Source organism: Boleophthalmus pectinirostris, unplaced genomic scaffold (genome assembly GCF_026225935.1).
Source record: "Boleophthalmus pectinirostris isolate CB_2022bp ecotype Guang Dong unplaced genomic scaffold, ASM2622593v1 HiC_scaffold_7, whole genome shotgun sequence".
NCBI lineage: Eukaryota > Metazoa > Chordata > Actinopteri > Gobiiformes > Gobiidae > Boleophthalmus > Boleophthalmus pectinirostris.
Window position 1 is genome coordinate 25,666,437 of NW_026571473.1, and position 25,330 is coordinate 25,691,766.

A 25,330-nucleotide genomic window follows, 5' to 3' on the forward strand; every position below is an offset into this window, starting at 1 on the left:
TAGTAGAGAGGGTGACCGTGACTGAGGACCTGTCCTGAAGCATTCCCACTGCCTCAGCTGTGGGGAAGGCCCAACAACGCCTTTACTACTTGAGGAAACTGAGGAACGCCAACATCCCTAGTCCACTAATGAGGAACTACTACAACTTTTCCATCAGAAGTGTTCTGACATCTGATTTTTAGTGTGGTTCTCCTCCTGCACTAATGCCGACCTACACACTCTCCAGTGGGTGGTAAGAACAGCGGTGAATCACCAGCCCAAACATGTCTGTCTACCATGCACAGACTCCCACCATGTACGTCTGTACATTTTGCACAAACTGTGTTTATTATTAACTTTAATCTTTAATAATAAATGCTGAGAAAGTCCTGTGAAGTCAATGGTTAGGGAGTAAATTGTCTTGCCAGTTACTACAAATTGACACAGAAATGGCAATTTCACTTGAGGACATTTTATTGAAGAGATCAGTGGCACATTGAAACACCATCAGCCTGACATGTAACAGAGTCAAAGCTTCAGAGGGGAAAATAATAACAAAAAAATGACAACAGTTCAATAGAGCAGGTAGATCACAGCTTACTGACAAAAACCATCACAATTCAACACACTGAGCCCTGCTAAGCCATCTTTACAGGTACAATTTACAACCAGCTACGAGGATGACCATCAATGTCTTTTCTTTAAGGAAAATCAAACATGTGCATCCAAATAATGAGCAATTATGGTCTGTCAATGTATTGCTTACAGAGCTCAAAGCCAATACGCTGCACACAATGATATGTACATCTAAATAAATGTTGAAAAAGGTTATTATAAATTGTGCAAAATGTTGTAAATATTGTCTAATTGTGTTTTAATTGATATGTCAGTCTAGCCTATACAACTATAAGTCTCAAAAGTGACAGTTGAAAAGCATAGTAAAACATGTGGCTATATGGGTCAATGTATACGTGAGTAAGGTATGATTAGTAAGAAGTAAGAAATGGACACAGGTACAGTGTAAAGTCACTAATGCCCTGTCCATATAAGTAGAGTGGGCCAATCAATATCACCTTACAGCATTGTGTAATCTGATGCCTTCTAATGAGCTAAAATGTGATAACTAACAGCTAATTCTTGTAATGTACAAGTTAAAGCTAGCTAGTGTAGTGCTTACAAAAAGCAATATTATAAAACATTCGATTAAACTCTAAGTTTGATTCTCTGAAAAAAAAAAACTATTTTTACAACTGGTCAGAGACTGAATGGTGGCTACTAGTGGGCAGATAATATTCCTAGTCAAATTAAAATATGGTTGAGCCCCTTCCCTCTTTCCCAATCAAACAATAAATTTGGATTTGATTTTAGCTCACTCTTTTTTTTGTTTCACAACCTATGGACTAAATACTGTAATGCATGTGTGAAGAAGCATATTCAAGCTTTTTGCTGTCAACAACACTTTTTTTTCTTCAGGTAAGGCCTTGAGTTTCATGAAATAAATGATCCATTTTTGTTGCTCATCTGTATCACTATTTAAAACCAGGGTTGAACTGCAATGCATTGGTGGAGAACTACTCTTTCCACGTTAGTTTCAACTGATCCATTGTGTGAAGGTATGAACTGATTTACTATGGGCAAACACGGGTGAATGAAATGAAAGAGTGACTGGCTTGTGTGCTGCGAGTAACTTGAGCCTTCATATTGTAGATTTGCTGAGGTCACTGAGGCACTACGTCCTTTATGGAGGCCAGGGCTGAGTGGATGCGAACGTGAAGCCTGTTTTCAAAGTCGTAGCCTGTGAAATCCTCCTGGAAAAAAGACAAAATAATAGAAAGACATAATATTAACTCAATTATGACACACAACTGAAAAAACAAACAAGTTCTCTCAAACCAGTAATTCTTTTAAATATTTTTTCTCTGCACACTATGCTATCTAAACTATCTGAATCTAGACACATCTGAGCTAAAACATACTTATTCCTAAACCTCTTTGCTCCCAAAAACCACCAGCGCAGCTTCCCATCTCCAACTCCAATCTTTCTGTATTACCTTTGCTTGAAGAAGAAAAGACCTCCCCTTTCCAACAGTCTACAAAGAAAAACAAACAAACAAAAAAGATATGTTAGATGCCAAAATCAATTTACAGAGACAGTTAATGATATTTGAAAAAAATTATGTTTCAATAGCTCACCTCTGCTTTTCCCAGTAGTATACAGCCCAGCTCATAGACAGAATAAGGCTGAACATAGGAGTTAATCTGGCGTCCGTACTCGTCTCTAGCAGCCAACTGAAATGACTGAAACAGGGACAAAACTTAAGGAAAGTAGAAAAAATCTTATAAGAATATTACTTTTTTTTGCAGGTCAAAGCAGATTCACTTTGGCGATTGAACTTTGCACAGAATGGTCAATTGCCCAATCAGCAAAAACTCAACTGTTGGCAAAGGTCCAACTTAATCCCATCACCGTTATGACATAATTTTGTACCAGGAAACCTCAGGACATGATGCTGTAAGCGGTATGGAAATGAAGTATTCTAAAGAAAAGCACTACTTAAATGTGCACTATGTAACTTTTCAAGTGAGGGGTCTGCTAACAACATTACTTACTTACGAGATGCTAAAGCAGACCTATTATGCAACACTGACTTAATTAATCATGTTACTGTCATGATTCATGTTTTATAGTCATTGCTTGCTCTCTGCTTGCAGTTTAGAGTTTTACTTCCTGCCTTGATTGTTTGCTCGGCCCTAATGTGTTACACCTGTATCTGTGTGCTTATATACCCTGTGTTCTCCTCTGCTCTTTGTTGGTCCATTGTCATTGTCACTGTCAGTGTCCTTGTCAGTATCTTGTCCTGTCATGGCAGTTTTGTGTCGGATTTTGGGATTTATGGATTTTTGGATCTTTCTTTGCTTGTTATTAAAAAAAACTTTAACAGCAGTCCTGCATCTTGGGTCCTCCCACTATTTATATGTGACAGTTATAGTTGTTTGCCATCACCATTTACTCACCCAAAGTTGTATTTTGAGTGAACTGTGCATATTTGAGCAACCTTTCATCACTTATTTTCAAGAAGAGATTTTGCCTATCAACCTCTGTTTTCACTGCCACAGGTACACGCCCAGTGCTCTGTACTTACTTCATTCTCAAGTATAATTTTCTGTGATACAGCGTAGAATTCGGCAGCTTTCTGTAGTCATTGTGGCACAAAGGAAAAAAAACTTTACTGCTCACTAGTGTGATGTGCAGCTATCCATCGAAGGGGCAGACAGCTCCACTGCTCTTTGTTGTGATTATGTTTATGGCGACATCTGCTCTGATTGGGCACCAAAGATTTAAGTGTTATTTTTTATTAAGTTTTATTAAGCCATTTTAAATTAATATTGTGATTTAAAATGTGCAAATTGTAACATAATGATCCATGGGAGTCATAGATTATTTAACTATATAACACAAGCACAATATGTCTTCTTTAATGCTTTGTGCCACAGCATGACATTAAAATGATCTCACATACATTTTTTTTTTTTTTTTTTTTTTTTACTGCAAGTGGGTTCACCTCTCTCCACAGATCTGACCTGTGGAGTCACCAGAAAGTGATTTAATTCCATACTATGGGATTAATTCCAGGCAAAGACAATCAGGTAGTGGACTGTCTACCAGATAAGTTACATAGTGCATCTTAAAAAATATATAACTGACTTGTATCTTTCAAATATGAAACTAGTTGTTAACCTGTTCATTGGAAAAATGCAACATTCAAGAAAATCTGGAACTAAAAAGTTCAATATACTTGCAATGTGTTAAGACTCAGTGTTCTTAATTAAGATAATGAAGGTAGATAAAATGTGGTCTATGTTATTAAATGAGTTGTCCATTACCTGAACTGCATCTCTGATGTTCCCGTGACATTTATGAATGGAGCCCAGCAGCAGATGTTTCAGGCCTCTACAGGATGTGTCATCTACTCGTTGCAACACTGTCCAAACGCACAAACCCTCAGACTAAACTCATATTTCAAACAAAGTTCTGACACACTCTAAAGCTGTTTTACCCTGGTTCATGATCTGAAGTTTGGATGGGGAACAGTTCTGCAGGGCCTTCCACAGATACAGCACCTCGATAACTCCCAGGATGCACAGCTCTCTCGTGGGGGACATTTTTCTTAATTTCTCAGCCTACATAAGGAAATGCAGAAATATGTGAGATAGGAATTAAAAGCAATTCTTAGGTCAAAACACATGCATTAATTATAATTTTGTGAAAAGGAGTCATTTTAATTGTATATGTTGTATTATTTCAAGAGTGTCAATCTTATCTTTTCTTGTTGTGCAAGTGTTTACATTTTCCAGCCTTGGGACATTATTCACTGTAATATAATGTAATTTGAATTGTATTTGAGTTTAAATTCACTAACCCTTTTAACAGCAAACTGCTCTATCTGATTGTTTTTTCTTTTAAAAAGCTTCTGCACATCTTTGAAGACAGCGTGAGCTCCTTCCAGGTCACCAGACGCTCCTTGACAGACTGACAAGGACAACATACATAATTTAAATAAATATTGCATTACATTTTTGGGGGTTTGCTGATGTGTGTGAGTTTACCTCCAGTCAAATAGGCGTAGTAGCATTGGGACCAGCGAGATTCATTCTTAAGTCGCTCAAACGCTCTGTAAGCATCCTCAAAGTTGAGCTCTATCATGCTGCACCAACCTAAAAAAAATATAATAAATATGAATGTGTTGTTTTGGAAAGGACATCATAGCAGTAAAAGAATGAAACATGACAGACCAATTTCATACAGACACACGTGCTGAATCTCCCTTTGGTCTGAGGCCAGCTCTAATGCATCATGAAAACAGGCTAAAGCACTGTTGATTTGGCACTGCAAACAAGGAGTAACGCAGAGAAAATACTTTAAGTAACAGCAACAACTTAAGACAGCCAGATGAATACGGTCGATAAAAGCCTGGCTATTGCAAACAAGGAAAAGGTATACATTCAGTGAACTAGGAAGCATATTATTAAAATGCAAATATGACTGTGGAACAATATAATAGGAAGAAACAAAAAACAAACTCTAAAACAGTATTACCACTACAAAACCAGATAACATGCATTTGCTGTACTTACCTCTAGCCGGTGAACTCTGCCCTTAAAAAACATGAAGAGAGAGGAGTTTGGATAAACTACAGATTTTCTCTGAAGAATCTCTTTGGCCTCGAGGAGCCCAGCATGAGTGTCTGAGCCGTCCAGAGCAAAAAAGGGCAGCACTACTGTGTGGTACCACAAGAGGGCCAACCTGAGGCACGACACAGAGAAGGAAAGTGTGTAAGTGTGAAATGTTTCTTATATCACTCAGTTCAAGTATAAAAACATTTTCACTGCATTGTCAGCTGGGATGAAGATGAACATCACATTTATAGTGTCATGATATGCAATAACTGAATAAAATATCAGGGTAAAATCCAAAATGAATGGATTTAATTTCATTTCCAAAGGATTCAGAAGTCATCCACCCAATAAACTTGCTCAATCAGGTCAAATCTTGCAATCCAAAGACATATCTCAATGAAGATTACAGTGCACAATGTGTAGGTTTAAACTTTCAGTTTGTAAAATTAAACAGCTCTTTTGACATGACATGAGCCATTTTCCACTTTGATGCATGAATATTTAAAATCCATTTCATCCAGCTACTTCAGAGCAACACATCACAATTAAGTAAAGTATCTTTCCAATCTACTCCTTTCAAATGATGTTTTAGCGTGTACAGTGCAGTCAAGACAGGCAGGTGTCCCAACAACAAGCCATACGGTCATCCTGCGTTTGTTTACTGTGGATATTGATCGACCTCAAGCTATGACCACACCTCCTGCTTCAATCAATTGAAATCCCAGCTCAGCCCCTCTTACCTAGATAAGCTGAATCATTCACTTTTTTTTTTTTATAATAGGATTTTGTTTTGATACCACAAGTATGGTAGTTTTTCAGTATATTCATAGTATATTATTCTATTGTTGTAAAAGTTTTAGTCTTAGTTTTGATTTACAAATTATGTAATCTACTTTTAAATTGTATCGTAAGTGGTATCTTAAGTTGCTATTGAAAGCCAGCATTTATATTAGGTAAATATATTTTGTTCATCTATCAAGTCACTCAAAAGGTGCACTATAACTTTTTGGTTGTCATTGGTCTGCCTGAAATGTTCCACAGTACGACATAAAACAGTTCTACCTTACATTTATTCAATTTTAGATGATTTTATAGTTGAAAAATACCTAGAAGCTATTCTGACTGAGCGGGGTTGCCTCTCCACAGATCTGACCTGTAATTTGATCTGGTTTAGTTTCCATGAAGACAGAAAGGTTTAATACCATAATGTGAAACATTTCAACGCAATAACATCTCCATGGAGAAAAGCATTACATGGACCCTCCAGCAAAAAATGTATACAAAGCACCTTTAAGTTACTATCGAAAGCCAGCATTTATATTAGGTAAATATATTTTTTCATCTTTCAAGAGACTCTTAACATTCATCACAGTGCTTCCGTCAAAAGAGACATACTCGCTAAGCCAAGAGCCCACTTACGTAGCGAGCGGTGCCTTCATGTCCTTGCTCTCGCTGGCGTACATGAGGGAGGACAGCCCCTGTGTCCTGTCTCCAGGAAACCCCAGCAGGTTGATGATCTTCAGGAGGTGAGGCGGGACCATAGAGATGCACAGGTGAAAGAGGCCATATCCAAAACTGACAGACCCTTTGAGACGGTCCAGGGCCTCATCTGTGACCCCAGTCTCCGCTGGGACCTTGGGCTGGGGGCTGGTGTTTGGACTGGACTCCGGGCTGGGGCTGTGGTTGTCGTTGTCCGTGCTCATGGACTCCGTTTGGGGGACAGAGGAGCGGCGCTGGGAGGCCTCCTGGAGCTGGGAGATGTCGCTGTGGCACTTGTTGTACATTTTCCAGGCTTTGCGCAAGATCCAGCCTCCTTTGATGTAGGCTGAGTGAGATGACAAAGTGTGAATAAATATATGGATGGGTAAATAATAGAAGTGTAACGCTGATACATATGCCCGCTGGTAAAATGGAGATTGCACACTAAAGAAAACAATCGAAAACAATATTTATCTTGAATATTTTTCCACTTTCTTCCACTTCTTGATCTGCTGATTGTCTAAAACAGAGGTGTCAAATTCAAATTCACAGAGGGACAAAATTAAAAACTGTGACTAAGTCGTGGGCCAAACTAAATATTTATCTGCACATTTTCTCTTCTTTTGAGATATGTAATGTTAAACCTTTTCTTAAATATAAAATAAATGTTTAAATATAGTTTTGGTTAAACAGTGAATCCAGAACAAGCAAAATATAAAATAATAATATTTTAAATAAATAATGTCTCTATAATCTGTAGCCTATAGGCCAGCTCTAATACATATTTGATATGATCTTGTGGGCCAAATATAATTATATCGCGGGCTAAATTTGGACCCCAGGCCTGAGTTTGATATGTCTGATCTAAAACAACAGTTCCCAACCTTTTTTTATCTTGTACCCCCTAACTCGGGTAAGGAGTACTGTTTTAAGTAAAAAGCTAATACATTTCTAATTATTACAATTATATCTTCTAGTTTTTATAATTTTGATATAGCAATTAAGTGTACAAAAAGACATATCATTGTCCTTCAAAGTAAAATTCATTGCTATTCACTTTCACCTTTTCTCTAAAAGTGAAATCATTCCAGGTCCCTGTATAAATAGTTGGGAAACACTGATCTAAAGGAAGTGGGTGTAGATGGTTTGTTAGTAGTCTTTTGTAATAAGGTAACAGGATTATTTTACAATTGTAGAAATACTATATTACTATTTAGAAATGAGTACTTTCATGTCTCTTAGTTCTATAAACTTAAATGTGACTTATTTGTTGTTTCCAGTCTTTGTTGATTTAGAAGTCTGGGACAAGCTCCAGTGAATCACACGGATAACAAAGAGAGACACTGACAGATCACCACGAGCGCTGACATTCATTTACTGAGATCAATCGATCTGCACATGCTGTATGTTGGAATGGATACAAATGCCCAGTTTTATTACTACTCCCACTATTAATACCTCATTTACAAACTAATGGCAGTTGTATTACCAGACAGTTCTTGTTTGACGAAGGAGAGCACGGCAAGGTACACCTGACAGTCCGCCACAATGATCTGCCTCTGGAGCCGATCCACCACAGCCACACCTGACCTCTGGGAGTCCATCTGCACAAACAAACACATTCACAACTACTCATTCAAATACACAAAGATGCACTCCATAATTTTATCAGATTATCTAAAACTGATGTCCATCTATCATGCATATGCTAAAATGATCCTCATAATAACCCAGAGTTGATTTTGGACACACTGCAATGCTCAGTTTTGCAGCTTTGAGGTAGCTAGTCTCATTGTTACGGACAATAGATACACTCACAATATCCAATTTCTTTTCCAATTTGATCTTGTAGTAGATAATACACAACAGAGATTTATACAAACGCACACTGGTTAAACTACACACACAAACTCTAATTCAATTTATATTAAGGAGGAGTTTCCCCAGTGGCACGAGTCCAGGGAAGAGAGGAGACTCCAGGACATGTGCGGACTCCTGATTTCATCTCACACAGACAGTAATTCAATCAGAGAGCGGCGCCGTATGAGATCATAGCTACAATAACAGTCATCCACATCAGAAAACAAGAGAGGTACGACATTACACTTTTAAGAAAAACTTTAGTTAAAATATGTACTTTACTGGTAAAATTTGTAGTACAAAGGAAAATAAATAAATATTTGAATCTACAGATGGATGTGATGAAAAAAATATGCACAAGTTTTCTTTCCTCATTTGGGTTGATTTTATTTTGTCTTATTAACCAGTAAAAATGTCTTTCGATATCAATTTCCTGAACATAAATGATACAGACTTTTAATCATCAAACTAGTCAACAATAAAATAGTAAGTTTTCTTCTATCTGAAATCTGGTATAACGATTAAAAATCAGGTTTAGGATGCTTGAGAGGTCAGTTTTGTAATAGCAATCTAATAGCAATCTGTTACTTTATATTTGCATTTGCAACTTTCAAGTGTGTAGATCATACATGGTGGCCGGTCCAAAGGTTAGCTAAAAATGGCAAACAGCAAGATAGATTAACTATTTCCAAATCCTTAACTTGGACAGTGTGAAATTTGGGTATATGAGAGGAGAACCTTAGAGACAATGGGCAGACATATAATAATAAATGAGCCATGTTTGCTTTTTCACAGTGTAGGCAACTTCTCTACCTTTAAAACAGAATATCATTCTGGCATTATATCAGTATTATATCAGTGATTGGTTCCTTAAAATTAAGATACTGGTAAATTAAAGGGACTGTATGTAGCCTGTGCTCTTTCAGTTTGGAAAAAGGTATCACAAACCTAAGCCAGGGTTGCCAGTGCCATAGCCTGCCTATATGGGCAGCACATACTACAGCTGCAGACACTGATTTATGTGGCTGGGGTTTAGACAGTGAGGATTCAGATCTCAGCACTGAAACTGGCAAACTAAATGAAAAAGTTCATGTGGTGCTTTTTAACTGGATTATCAACCAAAACACCAAATTATAACAAACAACCAGATGGGAACACAGATGGGTCATGGGTTTATGGAATTTAAAATTAAAATCTTACATTATAAAATACGGTACAACCATACACCAAAGAACAAAATGTATACTTTCAAGACTAACCTATATAGCTCTAGTAGATAAAAATAGCAGTTTGACAATGAATGCACCAAGAGACTACAGAATAGACTTTGATCCTATCGGAACGAGCAGATTGGACTTACACTCTTCTTGATCTTGTTGCGGATGGTCTCGATAACTCCGGCACTGTCACTCTCACACAGTTTCTCTGTGGTCTTCAGGTCATCACACGCCGTCTGCATCTTCTCCTCCTCAAACGTCATCATCGCATTCTGCAAAATAGTCAACAAATTATGCACAAAACTGGTTAGAGATGTGAATTACAGATGCTTATTCTTTATGTCACGTCGAAAATAAATAAATTCTAATCACACTGCATTCAGTGTGTAGGTACATTATTCTTGTACACGAAGGGACGGACAATTAAATACATAATAATTATATGCAACCTGCTATTGATCTTAGCAGTAAACTAGACTACTGTCCTCATCCCTGTTTGAGTCAGTGCCTGTAAAATACTGTAATTACAAAATTTTAGACCTTTTGTATAGGACAGTAACAAAAACACTGGTTACTCAATTCATGTCAGAAGATTTTTAAAAAGACATGTAAAAAACAAAATCCTCAAATTTCTTTTTGTGATCATGGTCCCTCTTACTACTCACATCATATTTTTCAGTGTAAATGTCATTTACGTAATCTTAAAGCCCAGAAATCTGATTATAAAAGATTTTGATGTGCATGTGAACAAAGCCATTGAGTTGTCGAGGCATTTTAGAAGCATCCTGTCAGCCTTCCCTAATTTTGCAATAAATATTGTACACCACAATTTGCATATTGTTTCATACTTCATGGGAATTTTACAGTTCTGGATCTACTACTGTTATGCATTGCAGCTTTTTATGATGTAGTTTGTAAACAAGTTCGAAAGCCAAAAGATACGGAGAAAGGATTAGTCAAAAATAATGCATTACACAACATGCATTACATTTGGAGGCTTCAGATTAGGAAAATTGTGGGTTTAAATCCAGCTCTGGCTAAGACATATGTACAGAAAAACAGTGAATAATAAATATGGACGTGACTAATTTAATCTCAACATAACAACAGACTATAGTATTTCTGACATAAACTCAGATTTCATTTCCTCTGTGCGCACAATTGCAGGAATGTGTCAGATCTGTGCAGAAACAATGAGACATACTGTAATACGACGGCATGTTGTTAGACAAGTGAAGTAAAGGACGGCGAAAACAAGCTGCTTTTGTGCTGCAGAAAGAAAGAAGGAACGCAGAAACATCCTCAGAAAAAGAAGACGAACCGATTTGGAAAAGTGCTAAAATGTGTTAATATTGGCAGAAATAAAAAGAAAATATGCAAATGAGTTTAATTTCTGTAATGCACATTGATTCACGCCTCTCATATTAGCATTGGAGGTCAGATACCACCACCCCCGCATGGCTGTAGTCTAGCAGCTGGGGACAGATAACATCACAGAATCCCATTTGGAACTGCTGAAATGAAATGGAGGCAGGTCGAATGTTTAAAAGTGCTATAATACATCACTAATAGACAGGAACATGCTGAAATTGTTCGCTTTTGATTCCTTCTGAAAATGTCATGGAATAATGTCTGAGTATGAAGTCATTATGCTGAGCCTGTCTCCTATCGCAGTTGTACACTACAGGCCTATAAAATGCTATGACTTTTATTGGAAGTCCAGTAAAATGTGTGTGTACAAGTCTGATAAAGGTGTACGGACTTTAAAAACAAAGAGGAGCTTGATGCTTTGCCACTTGGTTTATTGCATTTAATAATAGGGATGTAACAATAACCGAAATAACGTGATCGTCAAAGTTCTCACAATAATATTGTGGACCATCACAATATATTGAATTACAAGTCTCTTCGCTTAAATTAAGAGTTATGGTGCAGCAATAGCTAAAACAAAAGACAGAGGGAACTACATAGACCATGATCCTTTGCTCCATTTCAGTGCAGACTAAAAGAAGAAATAACAGTTCTAAGCACTTTTAAGTCTTAGTTCTTTGGATTAAGTCTTGTCAAGGCATTTTAAGAGGAAAAAGTCGCATATTCATAGTTTTGTTTGTTAGCCTCCTCAAAATATTCATAAATAAATATCCTACTATCAGATGTGTATCATAAAAATATCGTACAGAGAGATTTGGATATTGTTCCATCCCTAATTGTGAACCTCCCCACCATATCGTGAACTTTCCCACAATATCGCAATAAATATCGTACCGTGAGGTTCATACCATGACAATATCGCATTGTGAGACTTGGATATTGTTACACCCCTATTTAATAATAATAATACATGTTTTGAGTAACCCTATTATTAGTCTGTCTACATCTCCAAAGCTAAAAATGCTCTGTTCAACCTTGTGTTGTCATTAAATAGTAGAGTTCAAGTTAACATTTTACCTTTATTTCATTAAAGATTGGCAATTCCAGGACTGAAATCATCCAAGTGATTCTAGTGAAGGTGTATGGAGTTTAAAAACACAGTGGAGCACTTCCTGTATTCCCACATGACATCACAAGGTGGAACACGGTGTTTTGAGTTTGAGAGAAGAACAGCCTAAATATGCAGGGTTTGTGTGTTAAACATGTGTGAATGAAACAAAACTTAACTCTAGGTCTGTTTATGAATGTGTCATAAAGCCCACAGGACAATAAGATCCTCAGCGTGTCATCAAAGACTCAGAAATGGCATCACTTGAGTGGGTCCATGAGTGGGTCCATGAGTGGGTACGTGTGTGGGGGGGGCAGTGGGGGTGGCAGATACACACACACATCACTTCCTCTATCAGAGACTCACACAGCACATATTACAGTAATGCTCGTGGGGCGGTTGGGAGGAGGGATCCATTATGTTAATGGATGGAAAAGTGAAATGCAGAGGGAAGCCAGTTGTGACAATCGTCCAAGATTTGATACCGAGGTTTATCACTGGTTCTGATGACATCATATACCTGGCGCTGCCTTTGTATTTTTTTTTTCTAATCACACCCTTTCCTTTAAAACTAAACACTTTTAAAATTAATACTAAATGGCATTAAAAATAGGTAGAGTGCGAAGGTTTTAACAATCATGCATTCTTATGGCTGGTTGTATTAGGAAGGGCATCCGATTTAAAGTCAGTGTTAAATCTAATCACTGCAGACATTTAGAGGCAGATGATGTGCCGTCCCAAACATTTTACAAGTAACATATGGTGCTGTGTAAAAATGTGAATGAAGTATCTCTGTCCACTCTCTACCTCATTTTATAAAGCCTGCCAAGACAAATATGCTTAAAACTTATTCTGATTATGTAAACTAGTTATTCAGTTTGAATAAATAAAAAAGAGAAGGCCATTTGCAATGGCAGCGTCAGAATAAGCAATATAAATGTGTGTCCACAGTTTAAAAATAAAACTCACCAGGAAACTGACAAAGCTGGCTCCGAAGCTCATCAGAGGGCTCTGCGTCCTGAAGGAGGAGGAGAAAACAGCTCAGACAAACCAGGATGGATAACAAATCTTCAAAACTGACACAGTTTTGAAGCCATCATAAAATAAAATAAAAAACAAAAAAACTAAACTTGACATCATGCATTGTAATGTAAAAAAAATATACATATTATTACATATTTAGTATAGACATTTCAAGGTTGAATGTTCTGATATGGACAAAAGCAGGTTAACCCTGATATTTCTGACTCTTGGCTGTTGCCTTGGTGACAAGGACCTTTTGAACAAGTATCTGTGTAATTGTCCCTCTTCTGTTTGAGTTTCACAGGCCTCTGCTGAACATAGCAACTGAAGTCTCTGTCTACATTAATTAGACACTGTCCTCAAGTACTGCTAACTCCTATAATAGAAGACAGACCTCTGATCAGAATATGGGCAATGAATTATGGCAAGTGACTGTTTCTATTACAAAATAAATAACAGTCTGCTTTGAGTGGAAAATAAGATGTGCTCCCCAAATCCTTTTAAATTTGGCATTTACATTTATTCCTTAGGTATGTGTCTCTTCTCACATTAGCAATTGTAGACACTGAGCTGCGTATCGTACATTTTACTCACACATGCATGAGCCGTTGTGCATATTACTGTATTGGCATAGTGTATGCTCTCACGTGCAGCTTTGTAGTTACCTGTATCTCCTGAAGAGCTCGTCGCTCTCCTTGAAGCCGTTATTGAGGAGCATGTTGATGCCTTGCAGGGCCATCTCAGCATCATCTATGGGCTCTGCCTTCTCCTCGACCTGCTGCTGCTGCTGGGACTGCTCCGGACCCGCCATTGTGAGATCCACAGCGCGGAGGCTGCTGGCTGAGAGCTGAGCGAAGGTAAAGAAAAAATGATCCTGTTTCTAGCCTGAAGCCAAGCCGCATTGGGCTATTTCCACTGCTAGAGAGACGGATGTGAACCGAGACGCGCCTATGGCCGCTCCTCAGGGCAGCTCCGCAGCCTCCAGACGTGTGCACCTCAGGGAGGCAGGGCCCAGACTCAACACCGACTAACGGCGAAGCACGAAGAGCATTGTCCCCGTTACACACGGCCGCAGCTCACGCACATCTCCCAGCTCCGCTCCACCGTGCCCTCGCCTCCCAAACCGTACCGCTGTTGACGCATTACATAACAGAGCAGCTGGAGGCTCAGTCTCCGCCGCTCACGCTCGTGCACAGACGGGCTGACGTCAGACCGGCCGTAGCGCATCAAACTCAGGCCTCAGCTTTGCCTCCGTGCGCTCCGATTGGCGCAGACACGGCCCTGTCTCCAGCGCAGGGCCAATCAGAGGCCCGCACGGGCATCTCACTCAACATCCTCTGTAAGACAGGTGAGCACGAGCTTGTAAACATGTAACGCACATGCAGCTTGCGTGGGCCGTGGGCTGTTAAGATCCACTGACGCAATGCAATATATCTGTGGGTCTACACTGCAAACATTTAGACAGACAAGTCCAAAACGGGGTTGCAACGTTAAAATGAATGCAAACATATCAAGGCAACATCCAGATGCATTTTTGCAAGCTACTCCAATGCAAACAAGCTGAGCAAAGTCAAACATTGCAAATGAAAGTCCACAGAGGCGGATCCGTTGGCTCTGGGCACACTGGACGGGGGAGTGTCACAGCCAAGATAACACCGTCCTGACACTGCACCTGCCAGGCCGAGTATGGAGCTGGGATCATCGGTAAGAGCGATCCGGAGCACTAGGGTCCTGCGGGACTCTGAGTTACAGGCCGCGGTAGTTGTTATAAAGAACGGAAAGATTCACCATATTTTGAGCGATTCCAACTTTTCTGGAGCTGAGGTAGGCTAAACTGAACGAGAACGCCCTCTGCTGGTAGAAAGAGGGAAATTGCGAATATATCCATGGGGTTAATTGCCTAATCACATTGTTTTAGGTGTTAGATGTTGGAGACAGTGTGGTGATGCCAGGTCTAGTTGACAGTCATGTGCACGTGAACGAACCAGGGCGCACCACATGGGAGGGTTTCTGGACCGCCACCAGAGCAGCCGCTGCAGGAGGGGTGACAACTATTGTGGATATGCCACTGTAAATCTACACACAGCAATTTTGCAATCTCATTTATTTATTCATCCCACACTATTTGTGAAACTATTATGCAATTTGTACATTATAATTAGATAACAAAATGTACTTGTGTTTGTCCTTTCAGAAATAGCATCCCTCCAACCACCACACTTGCAAACTTTCAAGAGAAACTGCGTGAAGCGGCGGGGAAGTGTTTTGTGGACACTGCTTTTTGGGGTGGAGTCATACCTGGAAATGAGGTACACAATCTGCATTGGACTATAATGATGGATTCATCGTATCTCATATTACCTTCCTGTAATAAACTAGTGAGCCGTCATTGTGCTGTCTGTACAGTGGGAGCTTCAGCCGATGATCAGGGCTGGAGTTGCAGGGTTTAAATGCTTCATGATTCACAGTGGAGTGGACGAGTTTCCACATGTGACCAACAGTGATCTGCACACAGCCATGAAGCAGCTGCAAGGGACCGGTACTGTGCTGCTGGTAAGACCATAACAATCACCATTTTCAACCTTCAGATGAAAATGATGCAGATTTCTTAAGCTGAAATGTGTTTCTTGATCTAGTTTCACGCAGAAAGGGAAATCCAAGATGTCAAACAGGATTCAAGAGGTAAAAATAATAATAGTAAATAGTAATATTCACTTTACTGTTATGGCATAAAATCACTTACATCAAATCTTGTGCCTGTCGTATGCCTGGATAAATGGAAATCTGTTGCAATATTATGCAAATAAGGGAGATGTTGATACCTACTGTATGTTTAAGAATATATTAGATACATGCATTTATATTTGTAATGTTATCTCTAAATATGTTGCAAAAATATATACATATCAGAGTAAAATTGTGTTGTTTTTAGACCCCTGTCAATACTCCACTTTTCTGCAGTCAAGGCCAGATGAGATGGAAACTGAGGCCATTCGCATTGTCACACAGCTCTGCCTACAATACCAGTAAGAACACTAACAACTAATTAATTAATTAAAAGAGCAAATCATGCTCAGTTGTGCACTACACAAACACATCAGTCGTAGGTGTTCCCAGTAAAATTGGAGCCTAGATTCTGACAGAGCATGTTTTTTCCATCGTACGTCTAAACAAATATGTCAAAAGTCGGATATATTGTCAGATATGTCAAATAAATCTGAATTCCTCTTTTAAATAAGCTGTGGTTTGTTAAAGGGTGCGGTGTCATATAGTGCACTTGTCCTCTGCCCGGCCACTGAAGATGATCCAGGAAGCTCGAGAGACAGGGGCCCCTATCACCGTGGAAACCACCCATCACTACCTCAGTCTGCGAGCGGAGGACATACCAGCAGGGGCCACACAGTTCAAGTGCTGTCCACCAATCAGGAGCTCTGCAAATCAGGTGAACAGAACATTTATATCATATAATTATACTTTTGGAGAATCACGGTAATGTAATAGGATATTGATTCTGCTGTTAAGTTCAATCATTATTGTAATATTTTAAAAGTTTAGACATACTGGGGCTAAGACATTTATTCATGTTCACAATATTGAAAATGAAGGATCTTGGTCCATGTATCCCCCTCTGCCTCTTTACTCGTGTAATAAAATTGTGAAATGATAGAATGATGTATTTTGTGTTGTTAGGAGGAGTTATGGTCTGCATTAAAAGCCAGGGACATTGACATGGTGGTGTCTGATCACTCTCCCTGTACTCCGGACCTCAAAAGACTGGAGACAGGGGACTTTACGGAGGCCTGGGGAGGCATCTCATCTCTGCAGTTTGGTAAGGAGTTTGAAGACACCTTTGATGGTTTAACCCTGACAGAGGAGCCAGAAATTATATTAAAATAAATTATAAACAGATTTATTGAGGGATAATAGTGTTAAAAAATAGTGGTTTGTTAAAAATATAAACAATATGAAATTCTAGTACTATACATATACGAACAATGCGAAGTACTATACATATACTTTTGCAAAAATATTTAAAAAATCATGTCATTCTTGTGTGTAGCTAAACTTTTTTGGCATTCTCTTGCAATGGGTAAAGTTCACACAGAGCATGATCATTTACTGTCCAGACAGTGTTCAAATATTACCTCATTTGAAATCAGAGGCCCACTCCAATAAATGATAAAAAAAAGTATATATTTTTATGCATTTTTTAATAAAAATTTGACATGATCAGATGGTACATTTGTGTTGTTTTATTATTCCAGGTCTGCCTCTGTTTTGGACCTCTGCCAGTCAAAGAGGGTTTGGGTTGCCGGATGTGGTGAGACTTCTGAGTGAAAAACCTGCCGAGATGTGCCGCCTGGACCACCTCAAATCGAGACTCACTCCCGGTTTTGACGCAGACCTGGTCATATGGGACCCAGAGAGGGAGTTTGAGGTACAGTAATGGAATATGTACTTTAATCTACATTTATTAAACTGTTTTCCAAATCTAAAGAATATAAGTAATTAAAAAAGAGGCAACAAGTTGCTTCTTTGCAGCTCCAGAATGTGAAGTTGTAGGGACTCTTCAAGGATGAGGCCAAAATCACATGAGGAACTAGCTGAACATTTACCATGGAAGTTGTGCAAATGGTCGTATATCTTAAAAGCTGAGGCAAAAATATTAAAAGTCCTTCATTAATACATGGAGAAATATGAGTTATGTTTAACCTTTCTACATATTTTACAGATAATAGAAGAAAATATCCATCACAGGAACAAGGTAAACTCAGTCTGACAAATTTATTGCACCTTAGTCCACAAAAAGAAATCGTGTGTAGCAAATTCTAAATGTTGCACATGTCTAGTGGTAATAATTGTCAGTTACTTCATCCAATCACTGTCAGGAGAAATGATACAGCAATGGCAAAGGCAAAATATTATTGTGTAAAAAGTGTATGTTACGCACATTACGGTTTCTACGTTTAATGAGATGGTGTTTGTGTTTTAGTTGACGCCGTACCTGGGTATGAAGCTGCGGGGTGCAGTCAGGGGCACGGTGGTCCGGGGGCAGTTAGTGTTTTGGGAGGGACGCTTCAGCCCTGAGCCTCTGGGACAGCACCTCTTCATCCACCAGAGGAGGAACCAGGCACAACTATGAGGGAAATGGACAAACAAGTGCAAATACACAATTGTTACCTGATGACCCCTAGATTCTAAATGTGAAAACTCTGAATATTCCAGGCTATGTATTTACAAAGATGCAGTATTAATTAATATATTTCTTTCTAATAAAATGGAATCAGCAAAATTCAAAATTTTGTCAGAGTCAGTTTCTCGAAGTGGTGTGTTATTCTTAGAAAAATTTATGAAAGATATAGAAATAATAAACTGTTAAAATTGTTTTGTTTTACCAGAAAGTAGTAATGCCTTTGTTGTAGACAATATTGGTTGTCCCACTTTCCATCCTGGAAATTATTTAATGAATTTAACATGGAAAAGTGCAGATGTGCAGAGGTGTAGTAACAGGATATTGAGTTCAGTCAAGCTGTAAATGTGGCTAATAAACAAGTAATTGCAAGATCCTTTAAAGTAGTCCCTCATTGTAGCAAGAAAAGCATTTTACTTACCTTAAACTAGCCACTACTATAATGAAGATACAGTGGTTTGGTGAATGGTTGATTTTCATTACCTGTTTGCTAACTGGGGCATATGTAACAAGTCAATAATTAACATCTGAGGACACGCTGCCTGACTTCCTTATCTCTGTGACAACATTGAGCCACCAAAAAGACGTCCAAAAGTGTTATTTTGACAGCGCAATGACGTGATCAGACAAAGGGGAGTGTACAAAGAGCAGGTTTTAATAATTTTGTCTGCATTTGGATCTGCCGAAAACATGTCAACTCTTGCCATTCCTCCACCACAATGTCTGAAGAGGCCACTCCACGTCCCCCAGAGGCACATGTTCGGGCCGGGACCCTCCAATGCCCCAGACAGGATCCTAGAGGCAGGGGCCAAGCCTGTAATCGGACATATGCATCCAGAAATATTTGAGGTGAGTGGAAAGACATAGTGGAATTACAGTTGTAGTTGTGTTAGAAAACAGGGATAAGTGCAAGCTATTGTGCAAGTTGTTGCAGGTGCAGCCACATTAACAAGACCTCTTTATAGTTAAGCAAAAAGCAGGGACATTAGACACAAAACAAAGATAGGACACGATGATCATTGGGGACATGGTATGCTTTCAAAATAGCTCCTACATTTTCAAAACCACATTTAAAAGGTTAATTTGTTTATGTAAAATGTTATGGAATCATGCAACTAATATCCTACTTATAAAATTAATCTGATTTAGCAAAAAAATAAAAACAAAAAACAATTAGATAAACGACCCTGTATGGATAATGTGGATCAGACATGTCAAAGTCAGGCCCGGGGTCCTAATTTGGCCCATGATATAATTATATTTGGCCGAAGAAATCATATCAAATATGTATTAGAGCTGGCCCACCGGCTACAGATAGGCTATTATTTATAAAAAATGTTGTTGATATTTTATATTCTGCTTGTTCTGGATTCAATGTTTAAGCAAAACTATTATTAAACATTTATTTTAATAAGAAAAGGTTTAACATTACAAATCTCAAAAGAAGAGAAAACATGCAGATGTTGTTGAAATTTTTCAATAAATACTTAGTTTGGCCCATGAGTTAGTCCCAGTTTTTAATTTTGGCCCTCTGTGAATTTGAGTTTGACACCCCTGATGTAGATATTTTTGTTGCAAAAAATGCATTGATTTATAGCTTAATGGTACATTATGTAACTTTTTGGTTGGGGGTCCATCACCTGCTTGTTTCCATGGATACGTCATTGCTCTGCCTGGATTGTACCACACTGTGATATTAAACAGTTCTACTTTCCATTCCAGGTGGTTTTATAGCTCAAAAATACCTTGAAAAACAAGCGTTCTGATTGTCAGCGGGGACGCCTCTCCACAGAACTGACCTGTAACTTGGTCTGATTTGGTCTCCGAGAAGATAGAAAGGTTTAATTCCATACTGTGAAACATTCCAGACAAAGCAATAAAGGATTTGACGGACTCTCCACCAGTCACACAAAGCACCTTTAAACTTGAACTCGGAAATTCTAATGTAACATGTAAAATATAACAAATTGTCCACTGATTATTAAATGTAACATCAAAGTGATAATTTTACTCAGTACTAATAATAAGATAATTGTACTTATTTAAAATATTTACTGACAGATAATGAGCGACATCAAAAGTGGGATCCAGTACATGTTCCAAACTCAGAACAAAGTGACGTTTGCGGTGAGTGGGACGGGCCACACGGCGATGGAGTGTGCCATTTTTAACATTGTGGAGCCTGGAGAGAGTTTCCTGAGTGTGGTCAACGGGATCTGGGGCGAGAGGGCAGCTGACATGGCTGAGAGAATAGGTACGTAAATAAAAATACATAAATTAATACAGAAACCAGTTCATTAAATGAAGTAACTGCACAATAAGCCTAACCAAAACCAAACCAACCTGAATGGTAAATAATAATAATAATCATTTCATGTTATTGATAAAAAAAACAAAAAAACAAACAAAACAATATATACAGTTTAAATGTTTGAATCTATACCCCTTGAGAAAAAAAAAAAAAAAATTTAGGAAAAAAGTCAATGTACGATAACACAATACTTAATAATGAGGGGGTTATCGGGGTTCAGCGAATACAAATAATTATTGACCAAGTATTTTGTTCAACCTCCAGGTGCCAAAGTAAACACTATTGTAGCACCCCCTGGTGGATTCATCAGCATAGAAGAAATTGAGCAGGTACAGCTTTGTCATGCATACAAACAGTTTTAAAATATACTGTACCAGGGGTCTCCAACCTTTTTCATCTGCTTTTTGTAAAACGAAAATGCCAGAGAGCTACTAATTTTAGCAGTCGTCAGAAATTTTGTAAATATAAGAGCCATGGTTACCCGATGAGGTACAGTTAGATGTCTATAAAACATAACCCATTATCCAGTTATCAGTGCACAAAAATAGGCATCAAAATTATACATTTACAAAGGAAATAGACATTTAATCAATCAAATTTGAGTTATTGAGCTACAGGTTGGAGACCCCTGTACTATACTATGACAGGACAGTTACAGTAACTGTGTGTATAATCTTGACCCACAGGCATTGTCAAAATACAGACCTGTGCTGTTGTTTGTTACACATGGAGAGTCATCAACTGGAGTCCTGCACCCTTTAGACGGCATCGGAGCACTCTGTCACAAGTTAGATCAAATAATGGATATAAAGTTGAATCCAAAGATATGTGACAAATATACAGGGTTCCCACTCTTTTTCACTGACAAAATTTCAAAGTTTTTCCATGACTTTTCATGACCTAAAGTGAATTTTCAATGACTTTACCACACCCTACATGTGTAGAATTGATCATACTTTTAGGGCTAAATATAAAATATTAACTCTTTCCACTCACCTTATGCTTTGGTATTATAGTTTTTTAACTTTCAAAATACTCTCAGTGCATTTATTGTCGTATCTTTTAAACAAAAGGAACAGACATTTGGAAATAATCATAATAGCCTAATGATAATTTAATAGAACGCTGAAGTTGCATGAAAGACATACTAAAATTCCATGACTTTTCCAAAACTTTCATTGAATTTACAAAACTCCATGGCTTTTCCAAGATTTCCATGAACCCTGAATATACTTGTGTTACAGTCATAAGAAATTATTAGAGCTGCTTACTTATGGCAGTGGTGTAACTAATACTAATTACTGATATTTCTTCAGATATGACTGTTTGTTACTTGTTGACTCCGTGGCAGCGATGGGAGGAACACCTTTGTACATGGACAAGCAAGGTGAGCACCAAGCTGATAAAACTGTATTGTTGTTTGGGATGTTGACATAATAATATATCTTTGGTAGCACAACTCTAAAACTAACATTGCACGGTTTGAGTTACATTTAAGATTTGCATTTGACTCAATATAGTTTCCTTATTTGCAGAGATAGACATTTTGTACACAGGATCACAAAAAGTCTTGAACGTTCCCCCTGGCACAGCTCCCATCTCCTTCAGTGAACGAGCATGGTATGAGTTTGACTTATTTCCAATTACTACAAGGAAAATTAAATACTAAATTCAGTTTGCCTGCAGTCAGAAAATATTCAACCGCAAAACCAAACCAGTGTCTTTCTTCTTGGATCTGAGTTGGCTGGCGAACTACTGGGGATGTGACAACAAGCCGGCAAGAATGTAAGATTAAACTATACAAAACATGATGACCAGTGACCGATGATTTACAACATAGCATCTGCAGTTTATTAGGAAGCAAGTGTAGATTTTGTCTTTTTGATTTTGAAAGTTGAGAGCTAGAAAATGATTAATAAGTGTTATAAAAAGCAATATTATATCATATAATTACCATCTCTAAAAATGTAGCATCTTTGAGTAAAGGCAAAAAAAAAAAATTGGGTAAAAAATAATCATTCAAACAAGGCTATGAAGTCGTTTGTGGATAATTTTAAAGTCCATTTGTCTGATACTTAAAGGTAAAATCCTTTTCTCCATGGAGATGTTATTGCTTTGTCTGGAATGTTTCACAGTATGGCATTAAACATTTTTATCTTCATGGAGACCAAACCAAATTACAGGTCAGATCTGTGGAGAAGCAACCCCACTCACAGTTAGAATGTCTGTGTTTCTAGGTATTTTTAAGCTATAAAACCACCTGCAATTTAATAAATATAAGGTAGAGTTGTTTAATGTCATACTGTGGAACATTCCAAGCAGATCAATGACATATTCATAGAACAGGAGTCTCCAACCAGTAGCTCTCCACCCCCACCAAAGTAGTTCACCAACGGATTTTGAAATTATACCACTGTGCTGAATAACAAAAAATGTGGTTAATTACATGCCTATTACCATTGTAAATGTATAATTCTGAAGCCTAACTGAGTGCACTAATAAATGGGCATTGGTTTATGTTTTATAGGCATCTAACGCCACCCAAAGGCTCCCCCTCTTTCTTATAATCATCTCAATTTCTTGTGGCCACTAAAATGAGTAGCTCACTGGCATTTCTTTGTAAAGGTAGTTCACCAAAGGAAAAATGGTTAGAGACCCCTGTCATAGAAACAAGCAGGTGACGGACCCCCAACCAAAAAGTTACACAGTCTACCTTAAACCTCAAAATCATTACCACATTCTGTCGAATTGCCACAATATTTTTGATTATCTTTATTGGGTCCCGAGACTGGCTGCCCCAAAACAACAAAATGTTTGAAAGAAGGGCTCATATTCCCTACTGACACAATAAAGTCTACAAAAATCTATTAGAAGTGGTCCAAGAAGGGATTGGAGTGAAGCAGCAACAGGTTATGCAGTAAGCAATGGTTTGTGAAGTAGTGTAGTACAATTAAACTGAGCACCTTCATGCACTATAATAAAAATGGATCAGGATACACATTGCATTGTAGTTTGTTTCATACGTGATGGCGCATTGGGCAGGTGATCATAATGTTAAGCCTGACTGGTATAAAGAATGAACCACCTACAGTATAATACACTATATTTATTTCCTTGCAGATATCACCACACTGGGCCCATCACAGCTTTTTACACTTTGAGGGAAGGCCTGGCTATTCTTGCTGAAGAGGTGGGAAATAATTTGATAATTTCCTGGACTGTAGCGTTTTAAATTTTGTGATTATGATTATTAGGGTCTTGAAAATTCCTGGAAAAGACATGAGTCGGTGGCCGAGTATTTCCACGCTGGACTAGAGAGCATGGGCCTAAAGCTGTTTGTTAAGGAAAAAGTAAGTGCAAAAGTGAAAAGTAACTTTAAAATGTAGTGAAGGCATCTACAGACAGTTCTTCAGTTTTCAATATGACTGCAATGTCTTTCTATAATCCTTTCAGAAAGCTAGATTACCTACAGTTACTACCATTGTTGCTCCACATGGATATGACTGGAAAGAAATCACAGCATACATCATGAAAACTCATAATCTGGAGATATCAGGAGGCCTTGGTCCTTCTGTGGGTCTGGTAAGAAAATAACAACTGTGTTTAAAATTACTTACAAAGATCTTTTATGACTCCTCTTTTTTTTCTCGTTCTCAGGTCTTGCGCGTTGGACTGATGGGATGCAACAGCACTAAGGCCAGTGTTGACATGGTTTTGGCCGCTCTCAAAGATGCTCTGAAACACTGCCACAAGAGCAAAGTATAAAGATACTGTAATAAAATGTGAATAGGGGTAATAAATAATGTTTAAAAATATCAAGAAATGTTGTTATTGATTGTATGCAGCCCAAAAGGTGTCCCACTACCTATTTCTTCCCTTGTTTTGTCCATAGATCCATGGCCTAGTCTTGATTTAGACCCTGGGTAGGCCTGCCACAAATTTTGAAGCATGATATATTTCTATAGAGATATATTGAAATAAACGAAAATACTGAACCTATTTTATGCCACGGATACAATTAAAATAAAGCAGAATATTCCCCCATTTTTAAAAATAGACTAGGGAAAGCAGATGTCCCTATTTACCTGGGACAGTCCCAGTTTTCAGCGGTGTGTCTCCTGTCCCAGCAGATTTATACAAAGCCAGTAACTTGTCCCTGTTTTATACAAGAAATGTGTCAGGTGTCCCTATTTTTGACCACTTTAATCTAAACAAGGACTAAACCAGGACTAAACTAAGACTAAACCAGGACTACATCAGGTCTAAACCAGGACTAAAAAAACATTGACCTGCTTGGAAATGACAATAAAGTAAAAAATAAAAAAAATATATATATAAATGCAGCGTCAGAAGTCTCTCAGATTATGACTGCTCTCTGCTTTCATGCTCTTTATACCAACCATCCCAATCTGGAGGTGTCCCTGTTTTGAATATTGAAAATCTGGGTCACCCTAAAATAGACAGTATCATTAAAGGGCATAAAGCTGCACCAAACAAACAGCAGAATGAACCAATAATAATTAGCTATACAGTCACTTATTCAATCCTGTACAGCTCAAATCTCATCGTATTACAACATAAATTAAAAAAAAAACTCCCAAATTTTGCATAGA

The 25,330-nt window shown here is 38.1% G+C and overlaps 3 protein-coding genes across 3 annotated transcripts; 2 read left to right on the forward strand and 1 right to left on the reverse strand.

The window, feature by feature from the left end:
- Positions 1-456: 456 nt before the first annotated feature.
- ttc39c (tetratricopeptide repeat domain 39C) lies at positions 457-14,265 on the reverse strand. The gene is made up of 14 exons (XM_020918719.2): positions 13,881-14,265; positions 13,162-13,210; positions 9,857-9,985; positions 8,126-8,240; positions 6,577-6,982; positions 5,116-5,284; positions 4,774-4,867; positions 4,588-4,695; positions 4,401-4,510; positions 4,038-4,161; positions 3,865-3,962; positions 2,173-2,277; positions 2,031-2,069; positions 457-1,787 (listed from the first exon to the last, which is right to left on the reverse strand). The coding sequence occupies exons 1-14, from the start codon at positions 14,024-14,026 to the stop codon at positions 1,698-1,700; spliced, it is 1,782 nt and encodes a 593-aa protein (XP_020774378.1). The 5' UTR covers positions 14,027-14,265; the 3' UTR covers positions 457-1,697.
- Positions 14,266-14,875: 610 nt separating this feature from the next.
- zgc:103559 (Allantoinase, mitochondrial) lies at positions 14,876-18,358 on the forward strand. The gene is made up of 11 exons (XM_020918720.2): positions 14,876-15,039; positions 15,134-15,285; positions 15,410-15,524; positions 15,622-15,768; positions 15,852-15,897; positions 16,148-16,241; positions 16,471-16,657; positions 16,906-17,044; positions 17,481-17,653; positions 17,948-17,980; positions 18,209-18,358. Exons 1-11 carry the CDS (start codon positions 14,902-14,904, stop codon positions 18,356-18,358), a joined length of 1,374 nt encoding a protein of 457 aa, XP_020774379.2. The 5' UTR covers positions 14,876-14,901.
- A 657-nt stretch (positions 18,359-19,015) lies between these two features.
- Positions 19,016-24,529, forward strand: agxta (alanine--glyoxylate and serine--pyruvate aminotransferase a). Its single transcript, XM_020918722.2, has 11 exons — positions 19,016-19,255; positions 20,468-20,660; positions 20,982-21,046; positions 21,404-21,504; positions 22,034-22,104; positions 22,253-22,337; positions 22,404-22,502; positions 23,838-23,907; positions 23,972-24,067; positions 24,171-24,299; positions 24,375-24,529. The coding sequence occupies exons 1-11, from the start codon at positions 19,097-19,099 to the stop codon at positions 24,480-24,482; spliced, it is 1,176 nt and encodes a 391-aa protein (XP_020774381.1). The 5' UTR covers positions 19,016-19,096; the 3' UTR covers positions 24,483-24,529.
- The last annotated feature ends 801 nt before the right edge of the window (positions 24,530-25,330 follow it).

Coding starts and splice junctions, on each gene's coding strand:
- ttc39c (XM_020918719.2), bottom strand. CDS start 14,026: ATGGCGGGTCCGGAGCAGTCCCAGCAGCAGCAGCAGGTCGAGGAGAAG. Junction 8,241..9,856: donor GCAACAAGATCAAGAAGAGT/GTAAGTCCAATC, acceptor TTGTTTGTGCAG/ATGGACTCCCAGAGGTCAGG. Junction 6,983..8,125: donor CGTCAAACAAGAACTGTCTG/GTAATACAACTG, acceptor CATCTCACTCAG/CCTACATCAAAGGAGGCTGG.
- zgc:103559 (XM_020918720.2), top strand. CDS start 14,902: ATGGAGCTGGGATCATCGGTAAGAGCGATCCGGAGCACTAGGGTCCTG. Junction 16,658..16,905: donor TCAGGAGCTCTGCAAATCAG/GTGAACAGAACA, acceptor TTGTGTTGTTAG/GAGGAGTTATGGTCTGCATT. Junction 17,654..17,947: donor ACCCAGAGAGGGAGTTTGAG/GTACAGTAATGG, acceptor CATATTTTACAG/ATAATAGAAGAAAATATCCA.
- agxta (XM_020918722.2), top strand. CDS start 19,097: ATGTCAACTCTTGCCATTCCTCCACCACAATGTCTGAAGAGGCCACTC. Junction 21,505..22,033: donor ATCGGAGCACTCTGTCACAA/GTTAGATCAAAT, acceptor ATATTTCTTCAG/ATATGACTGTTTGTTACTTG. Junction 22,503..23,837: donor GACAACAAGCCGGCAAGAAT/GTAAGATTAAAC, acceptor ATTTCCTTGCAG/ATATCACCACACTGGGCCCA.